This window comes from Rhineura floridana, chromosome 7 (assembly GCF_030035675.1).
Source record: "Rhineura floridana isolate rRhiFlo1 chromosome 7, rRhiFlo1.hap2, whole genome shotgun sequence".
In the NCBI taxonomy this organism is placed as follows: Eukaryota; Metazoa; Chordata; class Lepidosauria; order Squamata; family Rhineuridae; genus Rhineura; species Rhineura floridana.
The window spans coordinates 78,035,527-78,049,849 of record NC_084486.1 but is presented as its reverse complement, the minus strand read 5'-3'; the positions used below and the strand labels follow the sequence as shown (position 1 = coordinate 78,049,849).

Genomic DNA, 14,323 nt, shown 5'->3' with positions numbered 1-14,323 from the left:
GTGTATCATAGAGCTGTATTGTCAGGGCAGGTAGCTGCAACAGAAGATGAAGAATATTGTAATTACAGAGGTCCTATCTAGGTTTGCAAATAGTCTACTGGCAACAGAATCAGCAGGATTGCAGTTTACAAGGAGGATTAATAACGTTAGCCTGCAGCACTACAAGGACTTATGGTTGAAGCTAGGTCATAATAGAAGTGTGGACTTAAAGATATATAGAAATTCTGGGGGTAAAGAAGAGCAGACTGATAGTCAGCCAACATATTTAGAGAAAATCTTAACACTGTAAATGTGTATGTTTTGCCTGAGAATGCCCTGATTCTTTTCTTTTTTTATCAAACTCGCTACACTTAATTCAGAAATCTAGCTATGCGGAAAGGAAGACCAAAAACACAGGGTTAATATTGATATGCATTTTGGATATAGATAATATTCTAAAATACGTGTTCAAGTGTAAGATGCTCTACATTACAATTTTTATGGATTTATAATCACTTTAGATTAAATTGACCAGAATAAAAAACAAATAACAGGAGGGTAGTAGATTAACCATAGTGTCTGTTTTCTGTGCCCCATATAACATTTGGGAATCCTTGTGTTTCAGTGTGTTTGTGAAAACGTGCTTTCTAAAAGCCTTTTGCTTTTTCTTCTCCAGATTCGGGAGCAGAATCGGTATGATTTAAAAACTGCAGGTCCACAGTCTCAGTTGCTTGCCGGAATTGTAGTGGATAAAAAGCCCTGTGCTGTAAGTGTAACCATTGTCTGAGTTAAAACATAGAACATTTTGAAGTATGTTCAGCATTTAAAGTTCAGTCTTTTCACACCTTGTATGACTGTGTCTCCTTGCTTTTGTAAGCCTCTTCAAACAAAGTAGGAGTAGAATACATATTTTTAAAATAAAATAGGAGTCATGATTTAAATACTGTCATGGGTTTGGGGCAAGAGCCAGTGTGGTGCAGTGGTTAAGGTGCTGGACTACGACCTGGAAACCAAAGTTCAAATCCCCACACAGCCATGAAGCTCACTGGATGACCTTGGGCCAGTCACTGCCTCTCAGCCTCAGAGGGAGGCAATGGTAAACCCCCTCTGAATACCGCTTACCATGAAAACCTTATTCATAGGGTCGCCATATGTCGGGATCGACTTGAAGGCAGTTCATTTCTATTTCCATGGGTTTGGGGGTTGAGATACATGATTTCTATGAGTCCCCTTCCAGCCTCTGATTTGGAACCCTGCACCTGGAGGTGGGCTCTGCAGCAGAAAAACCTGCTCTGCTGGTCAGATGAGCCTCTTTTGTTAATGTAATAGAGTGGCCAGGTGGGCTGATGGGTCTATCAAGTGCCCATTAACTGGTGAATGGGCCAGGGAGATGCTATTGCTACTGAAACGCTTCAGGAGAGCCCCCCCCCAAGGGGGCCAAAAGAGAGGCTTGTATTTTTTTAGTTGAGTCTGAGGAATGGCTGGGAACTGGAGACAGGCAGAGAGGCTGGCTCCCTGAACCATGGATTTTGGATGCCTCCTATAAGCCTGATGGGGAAAAAAGATCTATTGGACTATTGATGCTTTGAACCCTCCATCTTAAGCTCAGATTGGAATATATGTAAATAAATAAACCATATTTCATAAAGACACCACAGACTCCATTGACCTTCTTTTCAAGGAAACCAAATCCTGGGCAGGCTCAGGGACCCCTGGAGATCTCTCGCCGCTCAGAGATTGGGGTGGCTCACAACAATACTTGTAAAAGAAGCATTAATTTATGCATGTGTGACTTTTAATGGAGGCTAAGATTGTGCCCCTGTTTTTATTTTAGCTATCATACATACGGGTTTCAGGTAGATGTTTGAGAAAATCTCATAACGCTTGGTCAGATGGACAACAGCTGTGAAAATTGTAGGCTTCTTAAGAAAAAGCTAGACCAGCTTTCTACACGTCAGCATTCATAACTAAACTTTGTTTTGACTAAAAGTTGGTGTACTGGGCTGATTAATGCACTCTTCTCTAAGTTCAATAACCCAGTGGCTAAGGCCGTTCATGTTTTGGTAATTGTTTTCTAAACTGTTTCATGCCTTCAGATTCAGATATAATCATTTGGAATTGTTTAATGTGCTTGTTATTTGTAGTTGCTTCTCCTCTTTAAAACATTTTAATTTTTTTCCAGCCCATGCAGTTTGAAGAAGATGAGCATGCCCCACCAGCCCCTCCCAACCCGTTCAGTCATCTCACTGAAAAGGAACTGGAAGAGTACAAGCAGACAATCGAACGCAAGCAACAAGGAGTGGAGGGTGAGTGTTCTGATTGCCTAAATGTTTTCCATCAGCAGTCTGATTCCCTGGAGTTTGAGTTAACATAACTCAAAATTCATCTTGAATTTTTAAATTCCTAAACTAAGAGCCATTATGTTAAATAATAATCAGTGTAAAGGCCCAAAACTCTTCAGGCAAGAATTTATCTTTCACAACTTGCCTCTTCTTAGTGCTACACTTTGTTGTGACCAGTACAGTCTTAATCTTATGCAACTCTTAGATCGATGGGAATTCAAACCTAAAATAAATAGTTTGTAGTGCTAAGGGAATCTAATTTTGACTCCAAAAGGGTCATCAGCTCCTCAATGTCCAGAAACTTCCATCTTGGTACTCATCATTATGTAACTTCAGAATGACCATTACTGATGCTTCAGTAACTTGGATAAAACTTTTAACATACTAAAGCTTAGCAGTCACTAACCCCTCACTTTCTATTTCCTGCAATTGTAAAATCATCTGCTCCAAACTATCTTTCATCTTATCCTTCTCCACAGTATTCCTAGATAAGATGACCACCACCCTGCGGCTTTCATCTGAACTCCTTACTTCCTTTAAACTCCTGGATACCATCTGCTCAACCATTAATTCCCACACCCTTCACTCCATCCTTTCCCACTGCATTCAAATATGCCACCATCTCCTCATTCTCAAAAAACAAAAACCTCTCTTGGCCCAAGCTGCCCCTCTTAACTTTTTTTTTTTTTTACCCTTAACCTCCAAACTCTTGGAACATGCTGTTTTACTCTCACTACTTCTAGTAGTCTTGGGAATATTTTAAAAAAATGTACTCTCCTTTCGACATCTACAGAATAAAAATGGACAGTTGTTAAATTTCATATTCCTATGAAGCGGCTTACATAGAAAGGAAGGATGACTAGATGAATTTGGTGGCATCTGTTATACATTTGTATTGTTTTTTCACATCACTGGTATATGACCGTGTGTCGGAAGGCAGAGCTGGGGTCCCAGTCCCGGGGAGCTGGATCCCGGAGAGTTGGGAGAAGAGTATTCGGATGGATGGCAGAGGGAAGGGGGAGGAACTTCCCCCCTTTGGAGCGAAGACGAAACAGAGGAACTGCCAGTGATAAGGTCGCTTAGCAACGGGGAGCCTGAGCCCTCCCTGGACATTCTCACGCCTCCCCCTCTTTCAGGCTCAGAGCAAGAGGGGGAAGAGGGAGGGCTGCTCACAGCCAAAAAGCGGGGAGGCAGTTTACCATCAGCTCCTCCCCTATCCCCCATCCTGGAATTGGAAACTTCAGAAGAGGAGGGGGTGATGCTTCCCCCCTCACCGCGCACACACAGACAGCTGAAAAGACAGGAGAGAAGGGGGGGAAGGCGGGCAGTACCTGAGGGGCAGTTAAGGAGGAGCGAAAGATTGCGCGCCCGTTTGGCCCCTTCTTAAAGAACAGGCGGGAAGAAGTCCTTTGCTCTGTCAACTTTCTCCCAATGCCGCAGGACCTGTATCCCTGTATTGATTCATGAGAAAACGCAGTCTTTGTTTGGACATTACCCTAATAAAACACGAATTAACTACAATCGTTGGTCTGGTTCCTGAGTCACATCCTGGGCCTGACAGCTTGACAGAGCCACCTAAATCACCCTCAATGCTCTCTTCACGTGACTGGGACAAGATGTCAAAGGGAGCAGCGGGGGGGACGAACCCCACTTCTGAGACGGAAGAAGTGGAACTCCTGAGGACTAAGGTAGCTGATTTGCAGATGGATGTTCAAGCCCTGCTAGCAGCAGTCAAGGCGCTGAAGACGGATAATCAAACCTTGAAGGCCACGATAGACCAGATGCGAATAGCCCCTCCAGCTGCCGTAGTAAAGGTTCCCATTGGATTGCCCCCAAAATACGCGGGACAAAGTGATCAGTTGGCAACCTTCGTGGCTCAATGTGAGTTATATCTGGATGTCAGGCACACGGAATTTCCAGACGATGGGGCTAAAGTAGCTTTCGTGATTAGCCTCCTGGAGGGAGAAGCTGCAAAATGGGTGACTCCGTATCTCGTGAGAAAGGAAGGTACAGAGGATTTATACAGGAGATGACCGAGATGTTTCAAGACCCGCAAAGGGCTGAAACAGTAGCGCGGCAACTAGGCGGTCTGAAGCTAGCTAAAGGGACTGTTTCCGAGTACACTAACGCTTTTAAAATTCTGTCCCAGGAAACTGGTTACAATGACGCCGCCCTGATGTTTATGTACCGGAGTGGATTAAATGCTGAAATCCTGGATGAGTTGGCCAGGACCTCCCCCCCTGCTGACCTGCCAGGGCTCATCTGGCTATGCCTACAGATAGATCACCGGATGGAAGGAAGGCGCCTAGAAAGGAAGCAGGAGGTCCCGAGATACTCAGCCTCGGCATCCCGCAACAAGACCCTTCCCACTGCAGGGATGGCAGGTAATGCAACTGAGGGACAGGGAGGGGCTAGGCCAAGACTGTCGGAAGAAGAAAAGGAAAGACAACGCCGGGAACGTTTATGCTTTTATTGTTCAAAGCCGGGCCATGTGGCCAGAGACTGTGGACTGAAAGGGGGGAAAGCCGAGCCGTCGGGAAACTAGAACACCCAGTCCACGCGCAGGCCGGTGGACTGGGGGCAGCGTTGTATAAAGGCTCCCCAATGATCCAACCTCCCTCAAAGGGGGTGTTGGTCTTGCCTATTCGGATTACAACTTCCAGAGGAGTGGTGTTTAATTCCACTGCCTTAATTGACAGTGGAGCCTCCACAAATTTTATTGATGCAAAGTTACTCAAGCGTCATGGAATTTCCCGGTGGAAACTGGACGCTCCCCTAGCTGTGGAGACTATCGATGGGAGACCCCTGAAGTCAGGAGGGGTGACACAAGCCACGGAGGAAGTGAAACTTCAAATCCCTGGGCACAAAGAGTTCATTTCGCTATACGTGTCAGATCTCTCGAACTTTGAGGTGATTCTGGGAATGCCCTGGCTAGCAAAGCATGAACCCAAAATAAGTTGGAAGGAGGCGGTGGTGTGGTTCACCTCACAGTATTGCCAGGAGAACTGTCAACCTGAAGGAATCAAGAACACCTTAGCGGGGGCAGTGCAAGAGATCGAGCAAGTGACCCTGCCACCAAAGCATGAAGAATTCAAAGATGTGTTTGATGAAAAAGAGGCAGAGACTTTACCCCCCACCGCCCTTACAACTGTGCGATTGATCTAGTGCCAGGAGCCAGCATCCCATCAGGGAGAATCTACTCTCTTACAGAGAATGAGAGGGAGGCCCTGAAGGAATTCCTGAATAAAAACCTGAGGCGAGGATTCATACGCCCCTCACAATCCCCTGCTGGAGCGCCACTATTGTTTGTGAAAAAGAAGGGGGGGGGACTCAGACCCTGTAACGACTATCACGCATTGAACCAGATCACCATCCCCAACAGCTACCCGCTGCCCCTGATCTCAGAGTTGCTGGACCGACTGCGCTCTGCAAAAATCTTCACGAAGTTGGATTTGAGAGGAGCGTACAATCTGATCAGAATGAAGGAGGGAGATGAATGGAAAACAGGATTCTTGACCGCTTACGGACAGTATGAATACCTGGTCATGCCGTTTGGGCTTTGTGGAAGTCCAGGAATTTTTCAAAAATTCATGAACGACGTGTTTAGAGACTTGTTGGACACGTATGTAATCTGTTACTTAGATGATATCCTGGTGTTCTCAAAGAACCAGGAAGACCACGACCAGCATGTGAAGACGGTGTTGAAGAGACTGAGAGAAAATCACCTGTATGCTAAATTAGAGAAATGTGGATTTGACCTCAAGTCTCTAGACTTCCTTGGATATCGAATCTCAGCGGAAGGCGTGGAGATGGACCCAGGGAAAGTAAGCTGCATATTGGACTGGGGCCAACCTGTCACCAAAAAGGATGTACAACGGTTTTTGGGGTTTGCCAATTATTACAGAAAGTTCATTCCAGGATTTTCCAAATTAACAGCTCCTCTGACTGACTGTTTAAGGGGGAAGAGGAAGTTTCAATGGACAGAGAACGCCACCGAGGCCTTTGAGGAGCTGAAGAGAAGGTTTGCTATTCAGCCCATTCTACGCTTTGCTGATCCGAACCGCCCTTTCGTAGTGGAAGCAGATGCTTCAGATTTTGCCATCGGGGGGGTCCTGCTACAATTAGACCAAGAAGGGAAGGAGCTGCACCCCTGTGCATACTTCTCTCGGAAGTTAAAGCCTGCAGAGAAGAACTACACAGTTTGGGAGAAGGAGCTGCTGGCCATCAAGGACTCTTTTGAAAACTGGAGACAATACCTAGAGGGGACCTCTCATCGAATTGAAGTGCGCTCCGACCACAAGAATCTTGAAAGCCTCCAAACAGCCAGAAAGCTGAACCAGAGACAGATAAGATGGTCCCAGTTCTTCACTAGGTTTAACTTCCAGATTACTTACCATGCCCAAGCCAAAAACCAGAGAGCGGATGCCTTATCCAGACAGCCACAATACAAAGAAAGTGAATCCGAGGACCAGCCTCAGTACGTAATCCCGCCAGAGAAATTAACGTTGGGAGTATGCCAGCCTTCATGGGAAGAGGAACTCAAAAAGGCACAACAAGAAGATGCAGACATGCTAAAATATCAGCAGGAGACGGGACAAGGTCAAGACTCAGAAGTAACCTTTCACTGGAGAAATGGACTGTTATGGTTCAAAACCGCCAGATATGTGCCAGAAGGGGAATTAAGGCTCAGAATCCTACGCCAGTGTCATGATTCCATCACAGCGGGACACTTTGGGATTTACAAGACCATTCAGAACGTGGCCAAGGACTTCTGGTGGCCTAAAATGCGTCGGGATATTGAGAGTTATGTAAAGTCCTGCTCTGTCTGTCTGCGGACAAAAACACAAACAGGGACACCAGCAGGACTGTTACAACCGTTGCCTGTCCCACACGAACCCTGGAAGGACCTCTCCATGGATTTTATAACTGATCTACCCAAGTCCCAAGGAATGACAGCCATCTTAGTAGTGGTGGATCTACTTACCAAAATGGCACACTTTCTTCCTTGTGCAGGGGCCTTAGAGGCTAAAGAAACGGCCAAGTTATTCATAAAAGAAGTCTATCGGCTGCATGGATTGCCAAACAGCGTAGTCTCAGACCGAGGAACTCAGTTCACAGCCAAATTTTGGAGAGCAATGTGGAAACAGTTGCAGACGGAATTAAAACTCTCCTCCGCCCATCACCCCCAGACAGATGGGCAGACGGAACGCTTGAACGCCGTTTTGGAAAGATATTTACGAAGTTATGTGTCCTATCAACAGACTGACTGGGTATCATATTTGCATTTTGCAGAGTTCGCCTACAACAATTCTCTGCACTCCAACACTCAACAAACCCCGTTCTTCGCTAATTATGGATTCCATCCTAAAGTCTTTCCAAGCAGCTCAGAAGGAATGCTGGTACCGGCAGCTGAGAACTTCCTTAAGGAATTGAAAGCAGCGCAACAGACACTGAAACAGCAGTTAAACGAAGCCAAAACAGAGTACAAGCGAGTTGCTGACCTGCACAGGAAGGAGCCCCCCCCCCTTCAACCGGGAGACCAGGTATGGCTGTCCACCCGCTTCCTCCAGATGCCGGGCAAATGTAGAAAATTACAAGACAAGAGGGTGGGTCCTTTCCAAATAGAAACTCAAATCAATCCCGTGGCGTACCGACTGAAGCTGCCTGACACGTTTAAAATACATCCTGTGTTCCATCGATCCCTCTTAACGAAAGCCGCCCCTCCCAGTGAGTTACGGCCGAAAGAACCTCCCGGAGCTCCACTCCTGGTAAATGAGCAGCTTGAGTTTGAAGTTGAGGAGATCTTAGATTCCAGGATCAGACGCCACAAGCTGCAGTACTTGATTCACTGGAAAGGCTATGGGGTGGCTGACAGATCATGGGAAGATGCAGCTGATGTGCATGCTCCAGAATTGGTAAAACTTTTCCATCAACGTTTTCCCCACCGTCCCAAGCCAGGCAAGGGGAGGGGGGCACAGCCTGGGAGGGGGGATGGTGTCGGAAGGCAGAGCTGGGGTCCCAATCCCGGGGAGCTGGATCCCGGAGAGTTGGGAGAAGAGTATTCAGATGAATGGCAGAGGGAAGGGGGAGGAACTTCCCCCCTTTGGAGCGAAGACGAAACAGAGGAACTGCCAGTGATAAGGTCGCTTAGCAACGGGGAGCCTGAGCCTCCCTGGACATTCTCACGCCTCCCCCTCTTTCAGGCTCAGAGCAAGAGGGGGAAGAGGGAGGGCTGCTCACAGCCGAAAAGCGGGGAGGCAGTTTACCATCAGCTCCTTCCCTATCCCCCATCCTGGAATCGGAAACTTCAGAAGAGGAGGGGGTGATGCTTCCCCCCTCACCGCGCACACGCAGACAGCTGAAAAGACAGGAGAGAAGGGGGGGAAGGCGGGCAGTACCTGAGGGGCAGTTAAGGAGGAGCGAAAGATTGCGCGCCCGTTTGGCCCCTTCTTAAAGAACAGGCGGGAAGAAGTCCCTTGCTCTGTCAACTTTCTCCCAATGCCACAGGACCTGTATCCCTGTATTGATTCATGAGAAAACGCAGTCTTTGTTTGGACATTACCCTAATAAAACACGAATTAACTACAATCGTTGGTCTGGTTCCTGAGTCACATCCTGGGCCTGACACCGTGTCTGTATATGAAAACAAAGAAGGACTGTGCCCCTGCTTTAGAAAATAGAAACTAGTATTAGGTTTGTTCACCAGTACAATCAGCAGGGTAAAAGGTAAGCATCCTTAAATTATAAATTCTCAAGCACAACAGTCTGAGAATAGTATTTTCTGTTATCTACAATCTTAATGTTACTGCTAGCAATCGTCTAACTTGCCAATTTCTTGTTTTTGAAAGGATAAAGATTCAAAGGTAAAAAAAATTGCATTACAACAAACTTTTTCACCCATCTTCATTCAAAGCATCTGAAAAGGTTCTTTTACAATGCAGGAATCATTAATTTGCTGTTATCTGTCACTAGCATTTTCAGCACTAACATTGCATAGATTGTTCTGTCTATTTTGTATAGTCACAAACTATGTTTGCATGGAATACTTCTAAATAATTGGGACCATCTTTACTGTATTACACATGTAATTATTTTAAATTACTAATAGGATGAGATTACTCTAATTATGTGTGATAACATCAGCATAACCTAATCAGTACTAGTGAGGTTGTTTATGTTTTGTATGCACTAACATTCACTGAATTTTTTGCATTAGTCCGTTTTGGCATGGCTTTTACTAACTCAAGGTCTTGTCCTACAGATGCTGATCAGGAATTACTCTCAGATGACGGGTCATCTGTTTCACAAATTAATTCTCAAACTCAGTCCCCACAAAATGTCCCTGACAAATTAGAAGGTATATAATGTAATGTAATGTACAATATTGTGAGCCTGTTACACCTTTCCTTGCCAATCATTTTTAATTCTTTAGGTCTGGGAAGGAAAATAAAGTTGCCTTATTAATGTGTGAAGGCTATTATTTATTGTTTTTTATATTTAAATCTTTTAAGAATCCTTCTGGATTTATCAAAACTAGAGAATCTTCGGTCTATATAAATTATTGGATAGGTTTGCCCATAATCTCATTCATCTGGAACAGATAATTTAGAGACTGTTTCAATGCCATGTTGATCTGCTATTCCAACACTAATTTATGTGCATACCATTTGGAAAAAGCATGCCATTTCTTTCCCAGGATTATATGTGTACATTGGCTTGTAATACTAGGCTACTCTAACAGGCTATGATGTTGCTCTGTTGGAATTGTCATTGCATCCTATACTAATCAGATACAGAGTCTCTTAAGTGTCCAGTTGTGGCTGGGACATGGCTGAAAGCCTTGATGCCACGTGTCCTAAAATTAATATTGCTCATGAGCTATGTACTAGGTTTTTTATTTAAATAAATAGTAGGGAAGGAGGAAAACACCATTTTGTAGAGAATTTTGCTTGCAAATATGGGATATTAATGCCTAAATAAAAATGAGACATGGGGGACAGCAAGGACCCCAGTCTCAAATACCTAGCTTTACTAGCTAGTCCCTGTATGCCAATATGTCATTTGTATTCAATTGCTGCATAATCATCAATATCACAAAAAATAAAACACTTCCTCCTTCCCATTGTTTCTTTCTCCAGAAAATGATGCTTACCAACAGGATGCTAACCTCTTCTCTCTGGAGATCCCAGTTGTTGTAATGAATGGCAAAGAAGATTCACATGATGTAGAAGAGGATCTTGCACAAAGAGTCAGCCAGTTAACCACTAGTACTGTAGAGAATGTAGAGATTACCATTAAGGCCTCTGAAAAGATTGAGGAGGCCCTTTCCCCTGAGGGCTCTCCTTCCAAATCACCATCAAAGAAGAAGAAGAAATTCCGTACTCCATCTTTCCTAAAAAAGAACAAAAAGAAGGAAAAGGTGGAAGCCTGAGTGCAGTTCGCTACATTGCACATTTGAAACCCATGTTTTAGTTCATGTTTTAGTCACATTAGGTAGGGTTGTGCAGAAAAATGGGCCTTAACCTGAAAGCAGAACTGGAAAATAAAATTAAATAGAAACAAGTTTTATGTTAATTAAGCAAAGAATTCATCTCTTAATTAGTATGTGTAAGTATTACTATGAGGGTTTGAAATACTTAATAGTTCCACCACAAACTAACACTGGCAGGTGTTCCAATTGTAATTGCAGATACTCTTACGGACATGGAGATTTTTCAAATCTTCAGCACAGTATCACTAACGTAACTGCTATCAGATAATTTTTTTTAATCCACTGCGTAATTGGATGACACTTCTTGGTATTGTGATCTTAATCATAGCATTTGTTTTTATCCCTGCCTCAGAGGATGCTGTTCACCTCACCTTTTCCACAGTAGGTCATTTATTATGCACTGGCACATAATATTAGAGTGGAAAACTATAAAATGAATTGCATTTGGAATTTTATAGATTCTGTAAAAATTGCATTCATCAAAAGTAACTTTTGCCAAATATTTCATTTTAATGAGATACAATTTTTGAAAACTTTTTTTATTCTATCAGTTGGGGGGGCAGGGAGAAAGCCCTTATTTTTCAATAAAAGGGATTTTATACACTTAACATTGATAACTTAGTTTAACTATGGCAAAACAGAAAGAATTTTATATGTTGAAATTTTTGTATACCACTCAGTATAAAGTATTATAGGCATGTAAACCAAGCATTTAACAGTAGAACGTATAAGGATGCTTGGTGTAGAGTATACTTAAATATAATTCAGGAATCCAGAGCCTCTGATACCAGATGTTGAAAGCGTATAAATTGAACTGGATTCAGGTTTAAATCTTACTGTATTTTTTTTCCTCATGGTATTGCTGTTGAATGAAGAAAAAGAAACTTATTAACATATGGCCTATCCAGGAGATCAGTTCAGAGTATGTCCCTTAGCCTTGTGTGTTACTTCTGCAGCAAGTCCAGCTAAATTCTCAGGGCAAAGTCTTGAGGACTTGTTGGTCAAGTTTAAGTCACAAGGGCCTTTGCCTTGAGACACTCAGTTGCAGATCCTCTGTGAGTTCCCTCTTTGCAGATGGAGTGCTGGTACTATGGTAACAGAATGGTAAGACCATTGGGTGAAGAGTGTGAAACTCATGCAATTACATTCCAATATCACTCCAGTGGTAATGGCCCCACTAGCTGGGGAAAGAATAGTTATCCTGAAGTGACCAGAGCCATTCAAGTGCAGCACAATGGAATATGCCCATAACAAAAGTGCTTCCTTGAGGGATGGAGTCTGGATCCCACACAGTGATTTTGAAGCAACTGCATATATGTTGCACTATTAACTGATCATCTGGAAAGGCTTACAACCAAATGAAGGAGACAAAACTGAAAAAGGGAAAGTGAAATGGAAAGAATTAGGGGTTGGAGGTAAAGAGATAGCTTGTGAATTATTTTTCATAAAATATATGGTATGGATTGGGGGGTATTTTTATTAAATTTATGGAACAGCAGTTTCATATAAAATGTATAGGTTTTCATATGAAGTGCCACACTTCCCCCTTCCTATAATTGATTTTAATAGGATAATTTTAATCTGAGTTTTGCCTTCTCAAGGAATCTTAGAATCAATTAGTATAGCACTATATGTGCTGATCCTGCCACTTACTCCTTTTTGCTGGTAGCTTTATTTTGCTTTGAACTTTTTTAAAAAAAAAAACCTGTAAATACACGCTAAACATGAAAATTTACCTAGGGCTTTTAAACTAGCCTTTGTTTTTGAATAGCCACAAGAGCAAATACACCTCAAATATCAAAGTGACTCCCAGATTGCCAGTTGAAATATATACCGTATATAGATTGTTAAATATGGCTGGGGTGTGGTTTGGCATGGAAAAAAATTGACTATAGCATGTTACAAGGCTGGTTAGCTTTGACTGTGTGTGACAATGCAGCTCTGGAGTGACTCTGGAAACGATATTTTAGATATCTCAAAATACTGGAATCAGTGTGTTCTTTTTTTAAAAAAATGCTTAACTTTGTTTATGTTCTACATTTTTTGTGTTGTATTACAACATATGTAGAAACAGTAACTGGTGAACTATGCCTTTCATAACTTTTAAAAAATATATCTAAATGAATGCAATGTGCATAACTATTTTTAAAAATGCAACCGTGAACTATTTGCACCTTTTTTTTTTTTGCTAATGCCTCTATTTACTTGCTTTGGCATAAAGAATGAGCCAGCCAACTCTGCGTCCTGTGGAAAAATATATAAATGTCGTTGGAAATTGCTCATAGATGTAATGCTAATTAATGTTAAATCACAAATAAACAGTATTTTAAATAAATGGATTTTGGAAACTAACTTCTTCACAACATTCCTCAACAGGGGAACATATAGTATGCAGCCCTTAAAGCAGTTGTATGCAGTGGCAGAGAGTAGTAGTATAATAGTTTAAAGGTAAGAACTTCTATTTGAAAATAGAAAATTAATTAAAAGGTTACCATATGGCAATCACAAAGAATTGATTTTTCTCCACTACCTAGAGTTCAGAATCTCTAGAAATCTGTAATCGCATCATCTACATGGTCTTTAGGATAGAATATTATAAATGCAGATCCGTATTCTGGTGTCTAGACTTACAGTTGCAGCAGGAAAACTTGAAAAAATGAGGCAGTGCCTACTGAAGTCTGAAAACAAGGAAACTGTGCTGCTGTATTACTTCTACATTATTGCAACTCACCCATGTCCCACAATTGCTTCTGCTTAGCTGTGTATACACTCTCAGCAGGCATTAACTATTAGTATACTGTAAATGCAGTCTCTGGCCATTAGGTGGCACCCGCTCCCTTTCACGTTTCTGATGCATGTAGGATTAATCCCTTGAAAAACAATTAGCGAGCTGCTTTCAAAGAAAGTATTTTGGTGAAGGCATTATTCCAGCTGCAGTTCAAACAGATGAAAGAGAACAGCTGGCTTTTTTGGATGGTCTGTGTTTATCAGCTCAGTTAGAAACCCAGATATGGAATGTATATCTCAGAGGATTTCTCCCTCTTCCCACACACATGTACACATTTCCTTAAAATCTTTTAAGATTATTTTGATTGCCTTTACCAACTGTCTTGGGTACCAGAATATTCCTATTTTTAGAATTTTAGTTTCTTGGGTAGATCACATTTAACTTGTCAGATTACCCTTCATTTTAGGACCACATCATGCAAAATTTGTACACAAATTGAAATGTTAATGGAGTAGCTGCATAAAAATGTTTCCCTGTAGATACATGTGGCACACATGTGCTGGTAAACTCTTACTGTGTTGTGGCTTTTCAGCACCTATACATTGGGAAAACATGCCTGTATATACTCACAGCAAATTACATTTAATGTGATTATAAACTACTCTGAAATCAAATTTCTAAACAGCAGTATGTAACTTTTAATGTTAGATTTACATTTTTGTTCTACATTAAAATCTATTTGGCAATGCATTTTAGGTCACAGTGTTCTTTAAAAAAAGCAGC

General features: G+C 42.5%; 1 protein-coding gene across 11 annotated transcripts in view; it reads left to right on the top strand.

Moving 5' to 3' along the window:
* The window catches only part of ADD3 (adducin 3), a 243,710-nt gene extending 230,563 nt beyond the window's left edge, over positions 1-13,147 (top strand). For 10 of the 11 annotated variants that reach the window (XM_061636050.1, XM_061636047.1, XM_061636043.1 and 7 more), the window contains 4 exons: positions 656-745; positions 2,162-2,285; positions 9,583-9,678; positions 10,460-13,147. In XM_061636050.1, coding sequence (XP_061492034.1) covers positions 656-745; positions 2,162-2,285; positions 9,583-9,678; positions 10,460-10,752 — 603 coding nt within the window. In that variant the 3' untranslated portion in view covers positions 10,753-13,147. The remainder of the gene's footprint in view (positions 1-655; positions 746-2,161; positions 2,286-9,582; positions 9,679-10,459) is intronic. The other variant, XM_061636055.1, reaches the window with a different exon arrangement.
* The last annotated feature ends 1,176 nt before the right edge of the window (positions 13,148-14,323 follow it).